Raw genomic sequence first — 23,698 nt, 5'->3', positions numbered from 1 at the left:
AAACAGACGAGCTCATTCCCAGCGTTCACCACACACAGACACACACGACTTCATTACAGTATCAGCTATTCCTGTGCTGTACTTTCATTCTAGAAAACATACCGAGAGATTAAACAAGCTGTTAATAATGCGTTAAAGATGGCTGTTTCTACATTGAAACCAGTTTAAAATGAGATTTAGAAAAGTAGCCCATACTGAATATATTTAAATGACATTTTTAGCTTCGGATTTCAATTAGATTTTCTTATTTGCTTCCCTGTCATTTGAGACAAAGTATTACATAGCCTAAAGAAAACCTACCCTTCAGAAGGCCCATGTATCTAAATATATATAAAAAATAAAATAAATATTATGTACGATTTTATTGAACCTTTTGAACATTTAACATATGAATACATTCATTATTAAACTTATGTAATATTTGATCATCAATTATTACTGCAGAATTTGCATATATGCGTGTGTTTTTTCTTTTCTTATTACTTATTAAAACACCAGCACATAAAAAAATTTAAATTAATAGATGTTAATTATTACATTAAAACAATATCAGTTCTCATCTTTTAAAAAAATGTTTCCACATTCTACAAAATTGGATTGTGCGCATAACTTGATAATAATAAAAATAGTTCAGTGCATGTACACACACCGGTGTCACATTACTGAACAGGAAATTGTAAAACATGGGAAGGTTAAGGAGCCCATCGATCCCTCGAGACCCCTTTAAGATAATAACCTGCTGCCCATTAGAAATGAATCTGTAACTGGATCAGCTCTTTAATGCTCGTCCCGCCTTTCGTTTGAGCGCCAGCGCTGATTGGGCAAAACCGCGGCTCTGACAGTGACCTCATACAGAACCCGAAGGAGACCCAAAGCATAAAGCGCGCGCCGGGCGCACCGCGGCGACAATACCCACTGCTCAGTAGTTTCATCTGGGCTGACTCAGACGTGAAAATGCCACGAGGATTTTTAGTGAAACGGAGTAAACGTGGCTCGTCGGCATCTTACAAAGTGCGAGCTGAAGAAACGGAGCCGCGTAAAGAGGATCTGAACACCCAAACTCCAAACGCAAGCGTGCTGGAACCTATTAGAGAGTCGTGGACCAGTGAGATCAGTTCCAAACACGAGGAGACACGTCTTCTGGAGGATGCTGGAGGAAGCGCAGATTACGCGCAGAACTACTTCGTCCATCCGGAGCAGAGCGCGTCATCTCCGCGCAACACCTGCGACTCTTACAGCCCGATCAAACCCATAAGCACCGAGCTTTTAGACAGATGTCTGAGCTCACCGGCCATGGCAGAGTCTTTTCCTCTGGTCACTCCTGTGTCTTCAATCGAGCGTCTGCTAATGAACCACTCTGACATGAAGTTTGGTACGCCGGTGCCCTCTTCTGTGCCAACCTACCCTGCGCTGCATCAGTGCGTAAAACGCGCGTTCATGGACTCGGAGCGTAAAAGCAAACCACCGAAAAAGCCTAAAGTCATCCGAAAGCTGAATTTCGAAGACGAAGTCACCACCTCCCCAGTCCTCGGACTTAAAATAAAAAAAGAAAGTCCCGAAACAAAGCTACCACCTCAAGGTGGAAGAAAGAAACCCCTGGGTGAGTTCATCTGCCAACTTTGCAAAGAAGAATATCCTGATCCGTTTTCTCTAGCGCAACACAAGTGCTCCAGGATCGTCCGGGTTGAATACCGCTGTCCGGAGTGCGACAAAGTTTTCAGCTGTCCCGCCAACCTCGCTTCTCACCGCAGATGGCACAAACCTCGCACCCTGAGCACCGCAGACACCAAAAAGTCCCAGCTGGAGGCGCGAAACCTGGAGAAAACGTCATCAGTGGAGGGGAAGGAGAACGCCAGCAAGATGAGAGTGAACAATCAGCACCAGCTAAGTCCGGACAGCTCCCAACTTCACCGATCAGCACCGGACAGCAGCATGATGCACAGGGACCCTCCTCTGGACCAAAGGTTTTCCACCCCGGAGAAATGCTTCGAGATGCACATCGGCTCCGCGGAAGCGTCCAGGCTTTTCGATCACTGTCCTGAAGAGCCGGACAGATCCCCCGCCACCCCCTACCTGCCCTCACCCGGTCCCGAAGAAGTGTACGACTGCCACTACTGCAGCAAGAAGTTCCGCAGACAAGCCTACCTAAGGAAACACCTGGCCGCGCACGAGACCATCAAAGCGTCCTCGTACGGTCAGATCGAGAGCGGGCAGATCACCTTCCCGTGTCACCTGTGCGGAGCGCACTTCCCCTCTGCGGAGATCCGCGATAAACACCGGCTCTGGCACGCGGTCAGAGAGGACTTACTGCTCAGACCCGACCTGAGCCCTGCAGCCGGAGATCAGCAGATTTTCTCCTGCAAACACTGTCCGTCCACGTTCTTTAGCTCCCCGGGTTTGACCCGACACATCAACAAGACTCACCCCTCAGAGAGCCGGCAGGTGATGCTCTTACAGATGGCCGTCAGACCGGGATGCTGATCCCGCAAAGCGCAAACACTCACTATCAAACGGCGTGTCGCTCATGTTGTCACTCAATAAGCTGCAGCCGGTGTCTCTTTATGTGGGAATATTATCCAATCTTCAGTTTTCTGTTTTGAGAACAGAAAGAGTGCATTTATATTCCATTTTTTTGTGGGGTAATATTTTATAACTTGCATAGAGAAAGATTTTCTAGGTTCCATAAACGGTGATCATAAATTTGTAGTGAATAATAATAATAATAATAATAATAATGATAATAATAATAATAATAATAATGACAACACTGAAAAAATGATGTCTGCAAAATTGCTGCAAACATTTTATATGTTGAATTTACACAAATTAAATTTATTAATGTTTAACTAAATTTGTTTGTTTAAATTCAGCCCAAATAAATTGTTTACAAACCCTTAACTTAAAAGTAAATCCAAGGAATCATCTTTGAATATTTTTTTTCCAGTGGATGTTTAAAAAGGCATTTGAATAGCAATTTCATACCTCACACTTGTCCATAAAAAATAACAACAAGATGTTAAAACATTTCCTCCTAAAATTCATTTAAAATGTCATTTATAAAGGAATAATAATAATAATAACAACAACATTTTTAGTCCACTATAGAAACATCAGCGCTGGGAATACCAATAAACAAATGTGCACGCCACTTACTCTTTAAACTAATTTGAAGATCTGAAATGCATTTTAATAGAAATTAAATATGATCAGTACTGAGAATAACAATTTTCTAACTCTTCCATGCTTGGAAACCTTTCCATCTCAAATATAAATATCATATTCACTTTCCCCATTTGATTCACTTCAAACTCATTACTGATAACGTTATGATTGCAAGTTATAAAGTGTTAGCCTTTAAAAGTACTTTATTTCACAAAACCACCAAAATCCATCAGGCTTGAGGCTCAGCACTGGATATTTCATGAACGATTACAATGCAGGAGAAGTGAATTCATATATTTTGTGTCTCGTTGTAAACCGTAGCTCCCATGGAAAGCTTGTTTTGTCTTTAGAAGGTGCTTTGATTTCTAGATCATGAATTAAAGTACTGTACGGTGACATTATATTTAGTTTGACTGCAAAGAAAATGTATTTATCATAACAATTAACTGCCAGGAAATGCCATCAGAACTATTAGAGGCCTACATATGTAATAAACCATAAGTGTCATATTTATATTTTCATATGTAGTCATTTACAGCTGTTGCAGAGGTCAATAAATCTTATCGTCTTGGATTATAGTTTGACATGCAGCTTATTTGCACACATGAGAAATAAAAGATTGCACGCAGTAAATGCACAGGATTGGCTATGTTGTAAGAATACTTTTATTCTTAAGTGTCATTGCACATCCACTCTCCTTCGACAAACGTCTTGCTAAGCGTATGACAGTGTAGTGGATCTGTGCGTGTGCTTGTGTGTTGTGCAGCTGTTATATCAACACATGCAGTTAGTACTGGAATCATGCAGCATTTGGTCAGTAGTAACAGAACACAAAATCTACCCACGAGGAACCCTTTTTTTCCCTCTTGAAATTACGCACAGGTCTTGAGTTGCTTGTGTGCAGGCCTTTAATATACACGTTATAATTTCAATCCAGAAGGGTGCTGCATGATTTCAACTCCACTTTGCTTTGTTTTTTTTTTTGGATACATTTCTAAATGATAAAAAGAAAATGAATAAAAATCTGACCCTCTTACAGAAAATATACAAACTTGACTTTGTCTTAAACTTGGCAACTTGCATCCGTAGATCCGTTTAAATCCCTTAAATGGTCAAAAATAGAGTGAAGAGCAAAAGTAGTGTTAAAGATGGCTTCCTTGTTAGGAAAATAAACGGATGACTGAATTAATGTGTCCAAAACATTTTGAAGTGGGGAGTTTGGCTCAATCTGGCAACATTTCCCTGTTTCTCTGTTAACTCGTTCACAAATTTCCTTAAAAACCTCAAATAAGATGAGATGATTCAGCATTGTTGTCGCCAAATGATTGATGCCGTAAGTGAGCCGATAAAGCTGCGCAGCTAAACAAATAGACACAAAACAAAAAACGAAAAGACAGTTGAGCTGTTTTGGACTCGTTCTAAGTGGCCTTTTGATTTGTTTGTTTGTTTTTTTGGTTGATTTAAATACTGTTAAATATGTACACAGATCAGATACTGTTCATACACTATACACATACATTAAATATGTATATATTTTTATATTTATAGATATATACACACAAATAACCGTTACAAACGGCAAAGGGGGCGGATAACACTTAAAAAAAAATCAGTAACGTCTGAATGAAGAGGAACTAAATTTACAGATTGCGATGAACTGTGATGCGAAAAGACAAATAAAGAAAAACAAACAAACGTGAGCGTCAACGTTATAAAAACATGGAGTGAAAACAAACAGAAATATGCGGAAAGACGTGCTAAAGTCTCAGCGTAAATCTGCAAACACTTTGCGAACGTCGCCGTCAAATAGTCAATCCCCTGTACAAATATAAAAGGTCAAGTTTGATTCGATGGCATGATTTGTGTGTGTGTGTGTGTGTGTGTTATCTACGATCACTCAGAGTCATTGAAGAGGAAGCAAAAGTGAAGCGTTCAAAAATAAACCTTTCCGTTGTTCTTTCTGGCTCTGAATGGGAGGAGCCAGACATCATTAGGGGCGTGGTTACCTCAGGCGAGAGGGTGTGGCTTGTCTGACAGTGCAGTGGGCGGAGTTTGGCATGGAGTGTCCTGTTGGAAGATGTGTTGTGTGTGCTTTTGTTCACTCTGGTCAAGTCTTGTTGGCGGAGCCCGAGGAGCGGCGGAGCTTCATGGACATCCGGCTCTTGCTAGCACGAGGTGACATTGGCGAGGCTAAGTCGCTCCCGTCGACCTGCATTGCTGGACTTTCTGCCAGCTGACTCTCGAGGCATGAGCCTGTTCGGGACGAAAAGGTGGAGAAAAGATCAGAATGTCACAATTATACATCTTTCACACATGGTAAACACTGTTCTATATAGAAAATGTCAGGTTATTTCAATTAAATTCGAGTTGTGATGAACCCTTTTCACATTTCTGGGTTATTCCGTAATCATAGTTTGTGAAAACGTAGAGTGCAGTGAATAGGAGAGTACAAATGATTTTTTACAATCCAATTTGCTAAAATAATAAAAGAACTCCACGATGGTGTTAACAAATCTTTCAGAAAAATTAAATAAATAGTGTGAGACGGAAGACGGCAGCCGGAAGGGAGAACAACGTCAACTTTAGAACAACTTCTTTCCCTATAGACGCTGCATTAGAAACATCTCGCAATGCGTTTTTTGAAATTTGATACAAAGATCATTTAATACACATATAAATATATAGAAATACTCATACATTTAAAAAAAAAAAAAATCTAAATATTAAAACTTTCGAGAATTTAAGATGCTGATGGCTGCTGAACGTGTTACGAGTCTTGTGAAAAGGGTCCATAGGGGACTAACCCAACTCCTATTATTCATTCATTTTTCTTCGGTTTGGTCCCTTTATTTATCAGGGGTCACCACAGTGGAATAAACCACCAACTTATCCAGCATATGTTTTATACAGCAGATACTCTTCCAGCTGCAACCCACAATTGGGAAACATCCATACACACTCATTTACAGCCATACACTACAGCCAATTTAGCTTACTCAATTCACCTGTAGCGCATGTCTTTAGACCACAGCACCCAGAGGAAAGCCATGCCAACACAGGGAGAACATGTAAACTCCACACAGAAATGCCAACTGGTCCAACAAGGGCTCGAACCAGTGACCTTCTTGCTGTGAGGTGACAGTGCTAACCACAGAGCCACCGTGTCACCGACTCCTATAATTTTTAAAATAAATTAATAGGACCAAATATAACCTGATGTTTGGGTTCGTCCATATTTTACTCAATTTGGGTTGAAATAAGCTGACATTTTTGAGAGTGACATATCTTCTCACGTGTTCTAAATACAGGGCTACATTTTCCTTGGGTTTGTGGATTAGGATATAAAATACTGGGTTGATGGAAGGAAAAAATGCCTATAGTTTTTCTTAAGACTCGTTGTGAGTTTCACTCTCACTGGAATGGGATAAACCTCTCCAGCGATTACTGCTGTGATTACTGTTGTGAGACTTGTGTTCAAATGGCAGCACTTTAAAATAAGGTCCCATTGCTGAAATTTATGCATTAACTAGCTAGAACCAAAATATTTGTTTTAATATTTGTTAGATTTAGGGTTAGTTGCATGCAATTATACATAATCTATTGTTATTGCTGTAGTATGTTGGCCAAAGATGAAAAGGGGATTTAAAGTATCCAAACTAATTCTAAAACTATAATATACAATAAGTATTTTTAATATTACAATATTCTGTCTGGTTCTTGAATCTGATCGGCTGACTCGTACAGCTTCTTCACCTTTGTGTATTACTCCACCCACATACAGCAACAAGCAATTCTACAATTAGAAAAATACTGCAGTTGTTGGACAACATAATAAACTTTTCAGGCTTTTTTAGTAGAGAACTTAGTTGTCTTGCAGCTATGCAGTTTATTTATAAGGATAGTGCCTATTTTAAACATTTATAATTTGAGAGATTCAGAGAATCTGCTGCCATCAGCCTGTCTGAGCAGACCAAAGAAAGGGACGGTTGAAGTAACGCTAAAGGATGCCGACAGAGACCGCATAATAAGTCCTTAGAGGAAGAAAAACGCAGCGTTTTCTCAATGCAAGTTTCAAACTACAGCTGAACAAATCATTATAAGTCAGGTAAGTGACATTCTAAGTCTATCTCTCTCTGTTTTGTATATTGTAGTGCTGTATCTTTACCATAGTAATTGGGTAGTGTTTGCTTTGTTTAGTTTTTTTCAAGGTTAATTATAGTGATCTCTCAATTGAAATAGAAAAATACTGGGAAATCACTGTAGACTGATGGCATTTCATGACATTCAGCCTTATAATCCTAAAATGGGGCCAAAATCACCTGTTTTGTCATCATTTCACGCTAGAGAATTATTCAAACACTAGCTCTAAAGTGACGCTTGTGAACTGGCAACAGTTTCTTCTGTTCTGACATCAGCTGCAGGTATGAATGAATGGCGGAAGAAAGTAGTTCCTCGTACAAAGGGTTTTGAGACTCTCCGTGTTTGATTTTCTTTTTTTATATCCATGATTTTGCTGTCGAACTGTTGTATAAACGCAATATCACACTCGGTCAGCACACGCCTCCCACCAAAACTGATATACAGCCATTTCGCACTGCTACTCAAATGATATTGCTCAAACATATACATATATTTATTTTGCTATTATTACGAAATTCTATCACTATTATTGTATATTTAACAGTTATAACTATTATTCATAAAACAGTTAATTATTACTGTATTTAAACAGTACAGGTTATTCTATATTGTTTAATTTTTACATAATGTTTGTTAAGCTGAATGATGGCCCATAATTTCATCAATATATATATATATATATATATATATATATATATAAAGTATTAGATTTTTTCTTTAACTCAATATGATTTATTTGCATTTAATGTAATTTTATTCAATTTAATTTGACAACAAAATAAGTGTTAATAAATAAAGAGTGCATTCAGTCCTTTTTAATGTTAATCAATAATAAACACAACTTTTCATTATAAGTTCATGTTCACCCAAGCACAATAAATAAAAAAACAAATAAATAAACTGGACTTTACATGAATAACATTTCATAAACACTTTCCCTGACAGCTCATATAAGCTAGCAACTGGGACATTATTGTAAAGTGTTACCACATTTTTTAATTGCACTGTACATAAAAGCCAGAATAGCCAACTGTGAGCAAAGTAAGTGTGAACAAGTGTGAGAGGTTAATGCCCCAGTGCATTGTGGGTGAACATTACAGAGCCAGTCACGAGAGAAGCTGGGACTAATCAACGCTGAGATCTGACACCTCGGCCCTCGGAGGAGCCCAACAGGGGTGCAAGTTATCATATCGCAACACAAACTACATTACAAAAGAGGAAAAATAACACACACACACAAACATAAAGAAGGCGGTACTTTGCCATTTTCAGTTCCAGCATACCATTCACAGCTAGCGTGAAAGACCTTCCGTTTCAAGCCTTTGCCCTTTACCTTGGTGAGCCCAATGTTTTCTAGTGGAGGTTTAGGGAGGGGCAGAAAAATCACAGCATTTCTCTCTTGGATGAGACAGACGGACAGAAAAGAGGATGACAGGCAGGATTTGAGGGAAAAAGGATGAAAGAGAGACAAGAAAGATGCAAAGTGATGCCGATGTAAGTGGAAGCAGAGGGAAAAATATGAAAAAGAGAAGAAGAGATAAAGATAAAGCAGAGTGAGAGGGAAATCAGTCGCAGGTGCACAGAAAATACAAGAGCTGATCTCACACACAGACACACACACACACACACACGCACACGCACACGCACACGCACACACACACACACACACACACAATGTCTGATTGCACTCACTATGAACTACAGTCTGAAAACGACATCAGTCTCACTGAAAAAGATGCTGCAACTTCATGTCAACCTTTTTTTTTAGGGGGGTTGGGTGATTTGAATTGGAGTGACTTCTGTAGGCCAAATGTGTTTATGCATATGATAATATAATGTAACACTATTAATATTTTTTTAATACAGATTCATGCATGGGCTGTGAAGTATTTATTTATCCACACAATAAATGTTGATGTTTAAATAATTTTTATATATACAAAACTACCTGACAAAAGTCTTGTCGCCTATCCAAGTTTTAGGAACAACAAATAATAACTTGACTTCTAGTTAATTATTTGGTATCAGAAGGGGCTTATTTGAAAAGAAAAGGCCTCTTGATTACGCTTATTTCACCAAAATAAAATATGATAATTCCTTGATTTTTAATTATTTAATTAGAACAGTATGGTCAGACTTTGCTTGGAAAAAAGTCTTTTCACTTAACAGAAATAATGTACAGTACTGAATATAAAGTCATGGTGCAGTGGACAAATAATGAATAATGTGTATGACTCCCATGAGCCTGGACAACTGCATCCATACATCTCTGCGATTACTCAAATAACTTATTAATAAATCTGGAATGGCAAAGAAAGAGTTCTCACAGGACTCCCAGAGGTTATCAAAATTCTTTGTTCATGTCTGGTGACTGGGCTGGCCAATCCTAAAGCATCTTGACCTTCTTTGTTTTCAGGAACTTTGATGTGGAGCCTGAAGTATGCAGTGCTATCCTGCTGCAGAATTTGTCCTCTCCTGTGGTTTGTAATGTAATGGGCAGCCCAAATGTCTTGGTACCTCAGGCTGTTGTCATTAACACTGCAGATCTCTCGCACAACCCCATACTGAATGTAACCCTAAACCATGATTTTTCCTTCGCCAAACTTGACAGATTTCTGTGGGAATCTTGGCTCCATGTGCATTCTAATAGTGTTCTGCAGTATTTGTGATGAGTGGGATGAAAATCAACAGATGATTCATCAGAAAAATCTACCTTCTGCCACTTTTCCAAATGATCAATGAAAAGTCAAGATATTATTTGATGCTCTTACAACTGGGATCGACGACAAGACTATTGTAAGGTAGTATATACACACTTACACTAAAAGTTTATCTGAAGAATCGTAATCTGAAGATCAAGCTAAATAGGGTATATGCAGAAGGACTTTTAATTTTTTAGTAACCTGGGTCAAGCAAAATTGCCACGTATAAGGTCTGCTTTTTTTTAAATCAACGATCTACATTGCCTGATTGATGTGTATGTATGTATGTATGTATGTATGTATATATATATATATATATATATATATATATATATATATATATATATATATATATATATATATATATATATAGGATATAAAGTGGGTCTCAGAATGTACAAGAAGCACTGCATTAAATAAAAATTTCCTTGCCATTTATTTAAAATATGAACATTTATTTTAACCCTGTATTTTCAATTGCGTTTCTGCACTCGCCAGCTAATCCTGACGATTGCGTGCACGTAAACGATTTTTCATCTTGTTTCATGCTTGAACAACTAAATGAATGCTGAACCTATTTAACTGATTATATTTTAATTACATTACAACATCAATGCTGTAGAAGAAACCTTCTAAAATTGAAAATGGTGACATCAACCGTTCACCAGAAGTTTATCGGTATGGGAAGAAACACTAGCTGTGCATATACCTTATTGCACCTAATTTGTGTTCTGGGATGAATCCAAGTATTTTCTGTTACTTCCGAAGGAAAAAAAGATATTTTAACAAAATAAAAATAAAAAATCTGACATCTTCAACCTGTTTAAAAGATTTCACCCTAACTCTTCACAAAGAGGAAAACTAAGGTTATGTAAACTTTTGCAGGGAGTTATTTTAATAATTTCAGCTAGATTGTTGTGTAGTGAACTATATGTAAACATATTTTATGTAAAATATCTTACTTGGGACAGTACTAAATAAAAAATAACTCGCATTTCTTATTTTGTTTCAATTATTCACGTTAAAAAATTATTCAGGGAGTATGCAAACTTTCAGCAAAACTGTATATATACACACAATTTGTGTACATATTTAAGTAAAATGTTAACAATTTTTTTATTAGTCTGTAAAGGTCTGATAACATTTTTCCAGGACCATTCCATATTTACCACTTCTTAAGGTAAAACACTGGTATTGTGTCGACTAAAATGAGTACAAACATGTAAAAATGTAATACTTTTTCTTATGACAATTTTACGCCTAAAAATTTTGCTACATTTTAGTCATCAAAAATTTTAAATTTAGGATAAATGTCATAAGTATTTTGCATAACAACCACAAAGTATTTTACTCAAACACAAACTTATAAACTGTAAACCCAGAGAAACTAAGAATTCCAAAGGGATCAATTAATATTATTTAATTCTGACCTATATTTTACTTCTAAACAAAGAAATAACATTGACTTCTAATTAATTATATACATCTATTAGATGTTACACAAGTGTAACACACAAGCTGCAGTACCCCAATCAACCACCAGTATCGCTAACAAGGATTTTTGTGATTTCTACATATCATCCCATTAAAGGGCTAGTACACACAAAAATAAAAACTCTGTCATAATAAAATCTAACTTCATTTGTTCAAAACCTGCTTGAGTTTCTTTATTTCCTTTGTTGAAAACAAACAAGGCTAAACCTGTAACCACTGATTTCCAAAGTTATTTTTTTATTCTACTATGGACGTTAAGGGTTTCAGCATTTCTCAATATAATTTCTATGGTGTTCAATAGGAAAAAAAACAAACTCGAAGGTTTTTAGCCACTCAAGCGTGTGAAAATAGTAAATAAATTGTCATTTTTGGAGTAAAAAAACTAAAATGCTTATAAGAGTACAATTACATCCAGAACAAAAGCTCTATTATCTAAAGGAGAGCAGTTACTGTACCATTCTGGTTCTTCCATTCAACATTTACACAAACAGACAGACAGACAGAAATATGACATAAGGAAACAAGGAATCAAGTGAAGCTGTGAGATCATGCCATACAAAGACATGACTGAGGCGTATAGATGTTCATTGGTCAATGTTAGGGATCTGGTGTGAACATGCCATGCAATGAATGATGCACTTCCCCCCCACCGAACCAAATAGAGATCACAAGGAAAAAGAAGGGAACGTATTTAAGTCTAGAAAGGAATCGAACAAACAAGATAAAGCAAAAAGAGAAGGAGCTCATAACATTGTTACAAGCCAAACAAAACATAAGACAATCAGGCAGCTTCAGTGTACGGCATCCTCAGGAATCTTACCTTTAGATATACACAAGTGATAGATTATGATCTGAAGGGGAAACATAAGATAAACAAAATAAAAACAACACAAATAAAATGAGAACGAAAAAGGAAAATACAGAAAAGAAAATAATATTTTGTGTTTAGAAAGGTACCAGGAGCCCAACACAAAAGCCAGAGTAACAGCTTTGGATCTAAAAACATCTCCACAAAACAAAAGACTGCTTTTAAGATCAAAAGGAGCTGTTTTGCAATGACTGAACCCCAAAAGTGATGAATGTGTGCAGAGGCATGCAGCAAGTCTTCTTAAATGAAAAGCTTTGATATGAACTTTTTTTTTAAATTCTCAGTATGTGATTTGCTGTGAAAAGGTCAATAGTTTATTTACTGTTAAAAAAAATGCATTGCGATATTTCTGAACTCTGTTTGGGTCAAGGTTTGTGTTTCTGTAGTTCAGTTGTAGAGCATGACACTGGGAGTTCCAAGCATTTTAGTTTCATTCCCAGAAAACTAAAGAACATCTTGAAATGCGCTTCAATTCAAAAGTTTGGGGTGAGTAAGATTTTTGTTTTGGAAGAAAATAGTACTTCAAATCAGCAATGATGCATTAATAGAGACATTACAAACATGTAAAAAACTTTCCAATCATTAAAGGGCACCTATTTTACCCCTTTTCCAAGATAGGACCTTGGTGTCTCCAGAATGTCTCTGTAAATGTTCAGCTCAAATTACCCATCAGATTATTTATTATGTAATGTAGAATCCCTTTTGATGTCTGAGGACAATGTAGCTGTTTTTGTAGCCTGTGGCTTTAAATCCAAATAAACTGATTCGCCCCGCCCACTATTTCCACATGTGTCAGCTTCTCCTGCTTTACGCCAGATAAACAGCAGTCAGTGATAGAGACAAACACGGATGAAGCTCAAATAAAGTCACTAGTAAAAGGGAAGTTTATTTGATGCATTTGGGAGGGGTCTATTTAAGTCTTTCTGAAACAATGCGGGGAAATCGCACTCCGACGTTCCGTTGCAGTGGGCCTCAAAATAGGAGGTACTTGGATCCTATTTTAGCATCAAATATTTTTGGGGAAAAAAAGAGACTTATTGTCTTTATATCACCCCAATATGACTGTGGACACACTATACCTACACACAGTTCTGTCCTAACAGCTTACAAAAGATGATTATCATCATAGGTGCCCTTTAAAGAATCTGTTTCTATAGAACTATTAAGCAACACAACTGGTTTTACCATTATTATTACCCCCAGTTTGTTTTTAAGTTGTAGTAATATTTATATCACCGAATATTTATTATTAAACTGTGTTTTTCATCAAGTAAATGCAGCCTTAGTAAGCATTAGACACTTTAACAAATACTGAAAAACCCCAAACTTCATTATGGTACTGTATGTATAGATTGAATACAACTGAAGTTGATGAAGTGTTTGCCAAATGCTTAAAAAAAATTGGTGATTGATAGTGAGTGAGTGAGATTGAGCTTTGACACATGCAACTTCAAAAGGTTGTTCACCACAGAAAAAAATCCTCCTCATGTCAACTGAAATATTTTGTTCTTCTCCAGAATACAAATGATACGTTTAAATAAATCTGAGATATTTCTGTGGCTCCATTTAAACTCTCTTTACCCAAAACTCTGGCTTTATATTGTCCTATCAAGGGCATTCTTAATTTATCCTTTTACTAAAATAAAGATCTGTACTAACTGTGCATGTGAAAAACCTGCTTAAGCTTCAGACCAAAACGCAGCTCACTGACAGTCATTATCTGACGTTTTCTATCGTTTCAAGATGGCTTTTTAATTTGAAAGAAAAGCAAGCAGGCATTTTTAAACATTTACATTTTACTCATATGATTACCTTATAAATACAGTAAAAACTGAGAAATAGATAAGTTGATTAATTTGGTTTGATAAAGTGATTCAGCTTATATTTTTTTACATTATTAAACATTTTAAAGACAAGTTAAAAGTAGCTTCAATGTACTTAATAACACTTTATAGAGGGAACTGATTAAAATAATCTTTGTAAAAATTTCTAGAGTGTTAATGGGGTTTATTACAAGACATTTAAACCTTTATGACCTAAAAACAAATTATATTGTAATCAGTTTCAATGAAGTTTCCATATATGGTTCTTCGCTTAATTCCAGGTTAATGACAAATCCATGTAACAAATGGCAGCTTTAAAATGAGTTTCTTAATTTTTCAGGAGATATACAGTGGAAGTCAAAAGTAGAGGTCTGTGTGGGGACTGTTGTTATAATCTAGCTCCTGCAAGGTTTTATTCCGCACCCAATCACTCCCGCTGTATATTCAGTCTTTGTTCACCAGCTGCTCCCTTAGAATAATTTTCTACCCGACCATTCCTGCTGAATTTAATTTAGATCTTATTTCCAAAATCTCACATTCACTTTGTTCTGCAGGGTAAAGCCCGTTCTGAGGACCGTTAGGCAGATGAGTGTGTACAGACTGTATGAATAAAAGGCACGTGCAGAAAGCACAGGTCCATGTGTTTATCATGTGTAACAGTCGTGGGCACTGACTATACTAGTGCTCAATAAGAAATAACGTCGGTACTCGTGAACGCTATATTGTTAGACAACTAACAATAGTTAGATTCAAATTACACCAGAGTTGCCGACCGCTACCGCTTTTCATTCGGATATTAATTTTTCCAATGATGTTTAACAGAGCAAGGAATTTTTCACAGTATTTCCTATAATAATTTTTCTTCTGGAAAAAATCTTATTTGTTTTATTTCGGCTAGAATAAAAGCAGTTTTTAATTTTTAAAAGCATTTTAAGCTCAGTATTATTAGCCCTCTTAAGCAATATAATTTTTGATTGTCAACAAAACAAACCAACATTATACAATGATTATGTCTACCCTAACCTGCCTAATTAAGCCTTTAAATTCTACTTTAAGCTGAATACTAGTATCTTGAAAAATATCTAGTCAAATATTATGTACTGTCTTCATGGCAAAGATAAAAGTTTAAATTGAAAACAGAAATGAGTTATTAAAACTATTATGCTTTAAAATGTGTTGAAAAAAAAATCTTCTTTCCGTTAAACAGGAACTGGGGGAAAGATATGAAAGAGAGATTATAATTCTGTACATTACTGTATGACATACTCATGCAGAAATACCTGAAATATAGATGTGGTCTGACTTTGGTCAATAGCAAAACGTAAAATGCATAAATGCAAAGTTTAGTTGTGTTCAAATTATTTCATACACTTTATTTTTTGCAATTTTTCATCCATATTTTTAACTTTGCAACAGTATATATATATATATATATATATATATATATATATATATATATAAACATACAGTGCTCAGCAATATATAAGTACACCCTCACAAATCTATATTTTAAATTCATATTTTTAATAAGAAGCTATACAATATATTATATTTATATTATATATTATTATATTTGTACAATAGATTAGTCAGTACTGAAGCGTAATCTGGAGCTTATCTAACAAAATAACTTACGATAACGGTACAGCCAAATTCATGTTATAGAAACATATTAAACACAAATAAAAAAAGAAGAAAAATCAAGAGAAACAAAATAATTGAACAATTGAATTGAAATTTTGTAGGTTGAAAATTTGTAATATTTTGCTTGAATTTAATTGTATTGTGTTTAAATTTCTGAGTATGTTTGGTGACTAAAATATATGTTAATAAATATTATATTAATAAATCTGTTTTGTTTAAATGCACCAAAATATATTGCCTATATTTACTAAGAAATGGATACAAATATTCATTTTCTAAACTAGGTGTACTCAATTATGCTAAGCACTATATATATATACTAATAATTCAGGAGTGCTAATAATTCTGTCTTCAACTGTATCTCAATTAGTGTTCTGAAGATCAATTAATTTCTCATTAGTTTGCAAAGACATGAGGATGATTTTGGTGTGAACAAACCCTTTAGGGTCAGAGAGTCTGTAACTTGATGTAATTGTGAATGGTGAGCAGTGCACATTGACAGATCACATGATCATTTCATTCATTAATTCAACAATCGCCCACCTGCTTCAGACGGAAGATAGTGGAAAGGCGCAGGACAAAAGACACGAGCGGCGTAGTCCTCAAATGTCGTGGGCTCCAAGTGATGTTGGACTATCGTCTCCAGATATCTGGCCCTCTCTTCATAGCTGACAGATGCGAGTTAAAGTCAAACAAACATGGAGCATCGATTTCAAAACAGCAACACAAACACATCAATACAGCGTGGTCAAACAGTTAGCCAGGATGCCATGGGTTAACAATTCTCCCATTGCTCTGTAAACCGCATTACAAAGCTGTCATTGCTTTACGAATGGTGACACTGGGTATCAATTGACATCTTACTGTCTGTGTTATTCGGTTAAGAAAAATGATGGTATTGGGCAAATGGAAGGGATTGGATTATGTCTCTGTGTATGGGTTTAAAAACGGAGGGATTCTGTTAATGGGGAACGATTTGATTAAGTAGTTCGCTGGCATATGGTCTTCGTTGCATTCATAACTCTGTAAACCAAGAGCGCATGAGTTCGGATGACACTGAATGTTGCGTCACTGGAGAAATGAAGTAGGGCTGCACAATATATAGTTTCAGCATCGATATTGCAATGTGATCATTCGCAATGGTCACATCACAGCATATGCAATGTTGGGTTTGTATTTGTTTGTTTTTGATGCCTGTGGTTGTATAATGACTTTAAAATTGTACAAGGAATTGTATTTTTTTTGTATTTTTATCATTTAATTACTGTACTTGACGGGGAGATTTAACCAATAAGCAAGGTAAACGACCCCAATAAATATCCAGAAGTATAAATGACATGTTTCTGCTATATTCATTTTTCCATGGTGGGGCGCCATACCAAAATTCATTCCTGCCATGATGAATTGGATCCAGAAAAAAATTTCCAACTCAACGGCACCTGAAGAAATATGGTTTCTGAGAAAAAAAGATGACTTGTTGAATACATATTTATCCCACTGTAAGTGCACTTTAAAAACCTGGCTAGTTTTCATTGTTAGTCCCTTTTGCCAGATGTTAAAGGCCTTTGCCAATAAAAACAAATTTAAACTACAAACAAAACTCAAAAGGAAGAAGAAAAAAAAAAACAACCACAACAACAACCGTTAATAAAAAGATCCTGAAGGTCTACACCCCTTCCAGGAGCCTCTAGTGGGGGAGTGAGCACCTATCGCAGAGAGGCTATAAGTCACTTTCCAAAACCTTTTCATTCAATGTTCCCTGCTGGTGGAATGATCTTCCCATTAGCACACGGACTACGAATTCACTGATATCCTTCAAATGACAACTAAAAACCCATCTCTTCTGAGAGCCCCTCAACCACGATGAAAAAACTAAGACCACCTGTAGAAGCACTTTTTTCCCTCTCTCTCTCTCTCTAAAAACATTAAAAAAAAAAAAACTTATTCTAGCGCTAAATTCTCTGAGCACAAACAAGTTATTTGGTATAACTAACACTTATGTGTATTGCCTCTTCTAATTGAATCGCCTCAATTGTAAGTCACTTTGGACAAAAGTGTCAGCTAAATGACTAAATGTAAAGAGAAGTGTGGAATGTTATATACTTTACACACTCAACGACCACAGTTTTGCTCAAGTAACAGAAGAGGTGGAGCTACTTTATTTATTTTCAATTCTGAAAGCAAAAATTCTCCTACTAGAGTGATTATGCCACTTGGGACGCAGTGTACTGTACATGCTCATTTTCAATAACCAATTCCATGGAATTTTTTTCAGGGTTTCTACAGGTTTCTTTAAGTCAAATTTAAGACTTTTTAAGACCATTTTAAGACCATAATGAATGCAATTTAGACAAGTGATCAATGACTTACACAAGCCTAAACGCTTTTTTTATTTTTTTTATGCATTTTTTTTAGGCTAAAAGATTTTTTTTATGGCCCAGTTAAAATCTGTTATTGTAAGGAAGATAATAAAAGCACACTAATAAGTAAACAGAGTAAATAAATAAACCTTAAATGCTAAAATGTTTATTGAAATATATTGTTAGCGATTGGATGGGTCTTGGCCTGATTGGGTACAGCTTTGCATGGACATAGGAAAATTAGGACCCGTTTAAAATTATTTAAGATCTACAACACAACATTTCAGTGGATTTAAGGTTTTTGAAATGTAAGACATTTTAAAACTTTTTAAGTCCCTGCATATACCCTGTTAATTAGCTAAAGAACCCCATTCAAAAATGTGACTTAAGCACACTATGAAGTTCATGACATTTAAGGGATAGTTCAGTCAAATAAAAAAAAAAGACTTTCAGTCAAGTGGTTCTAAACCTTCATCACATTCGGTATTCTGTTGAACACAAAAGAAGATATTTTGAAGAATGCTGAAAACCTGTAACCACTAGCTTCCATTGTTGGAAAAACAATAACTATGGAAGTCAGTGGTTACAGGTTTTCAGCATTATTCAAAATATCTTCTTTTGTGTTTAATTCAACATGTTTTAGTGAAGGGCGAGTAAATGATGACAGATTTTTGTTTCCCAGAAATTAATTTAAAAAAATTATACTTTTTTGGCACCACTATGAAAACTGCCACATTTTTGTCCTTTGGTGTAACACCCCTATTTATAAAAACGTCCAACAAGTCTGACAAATATTCAGTTAAGAAATATAATGGTATTAAGTAAATGGAAGATGTATCTCTGTATGGTTTAATACAGAGATTTGATTAATGGGGAAGACTTTGACTAATTGGTTTGCTAGCATATGGTCTTTGCTGCATTCATAACTTTACCCTAACTCAGTATAATATACCAATAACATACCCATAAACTAACTCTAACCCGGTAAACTAAGAGCGCACACTCAGATAATGACGGATGTTGCATCACGCAAGAAAATAAAACATATAAGACCAAAAGACGAAAACATTCGCTGGGATGAGGATATTCTCAGCTCTTGTTTTTTTTTTGGGTGGGGGGGGTGTTTCTGCCGGTGAAGTGGCACACATACAGAGCGTCTCCAGCAGAAAACGCAACACTCACGCAGATCTGTCGTTTGCCTTTTCCTCTCTCCAGCAGACATGTTTCCTGCGGACGGGCCCCAGCAAACCCTGGAGCGAGCGGGTGCGATGCTCCCGCTGAGGAGAAGAGAAAGCAGCCAGCCAAAGTGTCTGTGGGTGCGACGTAATTAGACACATGCAAGCAGTACAAGCATAAGCAGAACGTGATGGAGCCGCTGATGGTCTTGACAGCCGTGTTAACAGAGCTCAGAATAGCACTCGTATTGACTGACTGAAGCATTCAGTCATGGCTGCTATGCAGTACATTTATCGAAAGCTTCTGACTGTAGACTTCATCTGTTCTGAACATATTATTGAGAGTAAGAGCATCATTATTAAAAAAACAACAGTCAAGAACAAAATTATTCACACCCTAGCAAATTTTTACTTGTACAAATGTAAATAAAAGCTTTTTTTCCCACTATGACGACTTTTTTTTCCTGTTCAGAATTTAAATGAGGATCTAACTGTCATTTATAAGGAATTTATAAAGCCTAAATAGCCCTCACTTTAGATTAGGTCACAAAACTATTAGTAAATGCCTGAATAATAAGAATTATAAAAGTTAATTTGAAATAGTTTATTAATCATTTACTAACTCATGCTGAATGATCTTAAAAACAATAAACTATGCTTAAATAACTGGTTTGTAAATAATGCAATACTTAACTTATTAATGAAAAATAAATCATTAAAGTATAAAAGTACAATTATAAGGCACATTATAAATGTGTTTATAAGTCAAGAATAGAGAATTTGTAGCTGCAGTTATAAACAGCTTACTAACGTTTATTAATGTAGAGTTATTGCTTAACAGATAATGAGTAACTATTTACTAATGCTTTATAAATGGTTCATAGTGTGTAGTTATTATAAAATGTGGCCACTTAAACTTAATTTTGTGAGAATTTGCCACAGGGTATGAATACTTTCTGGGCTTGACTGTATATTTGGACCATTTTGAGGGATGCAAACGATAACAATGGTCCTAACGAATGTCCTGTTTTACATTTTTAATTTTCAAGGACTGTTGTGTACACCATTCACTTTAAAATTCACTTTAATGTATGATAGGACTAAAAAGTGGTCATAAACAAATATTCCTCAATTCAAATGAGTTGCGGCTTTGAACCGGAAACAGTATTCCACTTGTCACGACTTAACAAGCGAATTGTAGTACTTGATTTGTGTTTTCATTTTGTTATCAAGAAGACATGGCTTATTTGCATCTTTAGGTATTTCAAATTTCTCTTCTCAAACTCTGCTAAACAAAGTATGAAATAGAACTGAGTATATCAGAGCCTATAGTCAAAAGGTTTCACCAAATCAAACTGAAGACTTTTTAGGACCATTATGAGGCAAATTTTAGATTTATACAGGGCTAAATGCTTACAATTTTTTTCTAATGGCCACTGGAAAAGATGTTAACTTGCCTCATTTAAACGGCCAGTGCGCCCAACATGCGGTTAAATTAGTTATATCTTAACTACATACTTCAAATGCGTCAAAACAAGCAAAATTTAGTTGAAATATTTACAAAGCTATGATAAACTAAATTCATGCACAACAGTCTGTCTAAAATACATGGAGAAGTTTTCAACAAAAGTTATTGTCAGGAAGATAAAACACTCTATTTTAGGTAAATAGAGTTAAATATGTAACTAATAAGTTATTAGTTTTATTGAGATGGATTATTGGTGATTGGTCCGCCAGATTGGGTAACTTTACACTATATGACAAAAGTCTTGTCGCCTATCCCAGTTTTAGGAACAACATATAATAACTTGACTTCTAGTTGATGATTTGGTATCAGAAGAGGCTTATATGAAAGGCAAAGGCCTCCAGATTACGCATATTTCAACAATTTAAAATAACCTATTAAAATAAAACAAATTACTAATCAATAAAGTTATCTGGAATGACAAAGAAGGGTTTCTTGCGGGACTCCCAGAGTTCATCAAGATTCTTTAGAATTATCTTTAATGCGTCCTCCATCTTACCCCAGACATGCTCAATGATGCTCATTGTCTGGTGACTGGGCTGGCCAATCCTGGAGCTCCTTGACCGTCTTTGAACTTTCATGTGGAGGCTGAAGTATGAGGAGGAGCGCTATCCTGCTGAAGAATTTGCCCTCTCCTGTGGTTTGTAATGTAATGGGCAGCACAAATGTCTTGACACCTCAGGCTGTTCATGTTGTCATCCAGATCTCTCGCACGCCCCATACTGAATGTAACCCCAAACCATGATTTCTCCTTTACCAAACTTGACTGATTTCTGTGTGAATCTTGGGTCCATGCAGGTTCCAATAGGTCTTTAGCAGTATTTGAGATGATGGGATACAGTTCAGCACTTTTCCAAATGATCAACGAGATGTCAAGTTATTTTTTGTTGCTCTTACAACTGGGATCACTGACAAGACTTTTGTCAGGCAATGAAAATAGACAGAGGAACATTACCTACAACAAAAGACCTACAACACAAAACTTGAGTGAATTTAAGACCTTTTAAGCCTAATATTTTGCTTTTGAACACCCTGATTCAGGATCTGGGTCTTAGGGTTTATTATTGACCTGTGTCTTTCTGAAGTTCTAGTCCACTGCTCCACACACAAGGCCAGAATAAAGAGCAATGTGGACCAGAGTTTATATGCTGGTAGTCCATCCACAAGCGGGCAACCATTGGAAACAGCGAGAGCAAATGGTGAGCAGCACCGCTGTGCGTCTTAATAGTCCTCTCAGAGCCGCCCAACATGCGGTCACCATCCTGAACCTGAGATGAGCCGCTAATGCCACCCTGTCACCAAGACAACAAATCCTCTCCGCTGTTGACTTCAGATGCTCTTTGTGTGTCACAAAGACAGAGGTAAAGGGAAAAACAGTTCTCCTTTTTTCCCTCCGCTCTCTTTTTTGCACCATGTATTCACCCAAATAACCCGGGCCTTGCATCCACTGTAATTGAATTTTTGATGGGTGGTGTGTTTTTTTATGACGGCTTGTTAAAAAGGAGAAAGTCCTTTTAAGAGAGTGCGTGCCGGGTTCTTGCGCCCTCTCTAGCATCACATGCTCCAAGAGGAGAGGAGGATAAAAAAGAGCCTTTTGTGCATTACCAGAAACTCATTTTCCCTGTGGATGAAAGGCAGAAGGGGGGAAAAAATACTCCTGGCCTCTTCCCCCCCTCCTACGGAGCTTTTCATTGTCACCGCGCTGAACTCCCGGGTTCTGGAAGGAAAGAGAGAAATTGCCACTGAAGAGACAGCAAAAGTGAGCTTGTTAGCACATTAGGAGTGAAGGGCTCGTGGTGGGCTCCAGGAACAGTCCCCGGTGGTGTGTTAATTCAGCACTCCGAACATGCTGGTGCTGATAGCCTCCAAATTGATCACTCCTGCTACCCCCAATTTGATTCCCTCCCCCTCTCAGAGCCGGAGGCAGTGCTGGAGAACTGAAGCACAGCTCTCCAAAGGAGGAGAAGCTTTTCGCGAAGTCAAAGTCATGTCAGTCACCTCGACCCCCCACACAACTCCTCTCTGAAAACATGCTGTCTGGCGAATACATCTGGGTAGACCACTAGAATTATTGGGACACTATATCAGAACTGTGGCACCAGAGCACAATCACCTCTGAGAATATTTATTTATTTATAATTGGCTCACTTGTGAAGTATGATCATTTGAATAATCTGAATTCGAAAGTAATGTGATACATGACATCGACCAATAGCAAAAACAACACACTATACAAGATAAAATTACTTTTATGACGTTTTATGATTATCTCAACACCCATTATCATTCATTCATTCATTTTCCTTCAGCTAAGTCCCTTATTTATCAGGGATCGCCACAGTGAGAACTCTTTCTTTGCCATTTCAGATGACTTTATTAATAACTTATTTGAGTAACTGCAGAGATGAAGTTGTCCAAGCATATTTTTTTTTCCCACTGCACCATGACTCGATATTCTATACTGTACATTATTTCTGTTAAGTGACTAGACTTTTGTCTAAGCAAAGTCAGACCTTACTGTCCTAATTAAATAATAAAAAAATCAAGGCATGATCATATTTTATTTTGGTAAAATAAGCGTAATCTATTGGCCTTTGCCTATAGTATAAGCCACTTCCGATACCAAATGATGTCAAGTTATTATATGTTCTTCCTAAAACTTGGATAGGCGACAAGACTTCTGTCAGATAGTGTAAAGTTACCCAATTGGGCCGACCAATCACCAATAATCCATCTCAATAAAACTATTAACAAAAGTTACATATTTAATTCCTATTTACCTAAAATAGAGTGCATTTACCTTCC

General features: G+C 36.5%; 2 protein-coding genes across 19 annotated transcripts in view; one reads left to right on the top strand and one right to left on the bottom strand.

The window, feature by feature from the left end:
* Positions 1–907: 907 nt before the first annotated feature.
* insm2 (insulinoma-associated 2) lies at positions 908–2,614 on the top strand. Its single transcript, XM_087290152.1, has one exon. The coding sequence runs from the start codon at positions 955–957 to the stop codon at positions 2,479–2,481; it is 1,527 nt and encodes a 508-aa protein (XP_087146278.1). The 5' UTR covers positions 908–954; the 3' UTR covers positions 2,482–2,614.
* A 1,195-nt stretch (positions 2,615–3,809) lies between these two features.
* Positions 3,810–23,698, bottom strand: part of ralgapa1 (Ral GTPase activating protein catalytic subunit alpha 1) — a 161,912-nt gene continuing 142,023 nt past the window's right edge. For 7 of the 18 annotated variants that reach the window (XR_015513095.1, XR_015513092.1, XR_015513100.1 and 4 more), the window contains 4 exons: positions 16,377–16,501; positions 12,319–12,349; positions 4,963–5,415; positions 3,810–4,919 (listed from right to left, as the gene is read on the bottom strand). Coding sequence is in view for 7 of the 18 variants with exons in the window: in XM_087290133.1 (XP_087146259.1) it covers positions 5,270–5,415; positions 16,377–16,501 (271 nt within the window). In the remaining 11 variants the exon portion in view is untranslated. Of the gene's footprint in view, positions 5,416–12,318; positions 12,350–16,376; positions 16,502–23,698 lie in introns of all 18 variants that reach the window. The other 11 variants (XR_015513089.1, XR_015513097.1, XR_015513090.1 and 8 more) reach the window with 3 other exon arrangements.

This window comes from Danio rerio, chromosome 17 (assembly GCF_052040795.2).
Source record: "Danio rerio strain M-AB ecotype USA chromosome 17, GRCz13ab, whole genome shotgun sequence".
NCBI lineage: Eukaryota > Metazoa > Chordata > Actinopteri > Cypriniformes > Danionidae > Danio > Danio rerio.
This window is presented reverse-complemented; position numbering and strand designations above follow the sequence as displayed.

Bases quoted from the DNA above. Each gene is read 5' to 3' on its own strand.
- insm2 (XM_087290152.1), top strand. From the start codon at position 955: ATGCCACGAGGATTTTTAGTGAAACGGAGTAAACGTGGCTCGTCGGCA.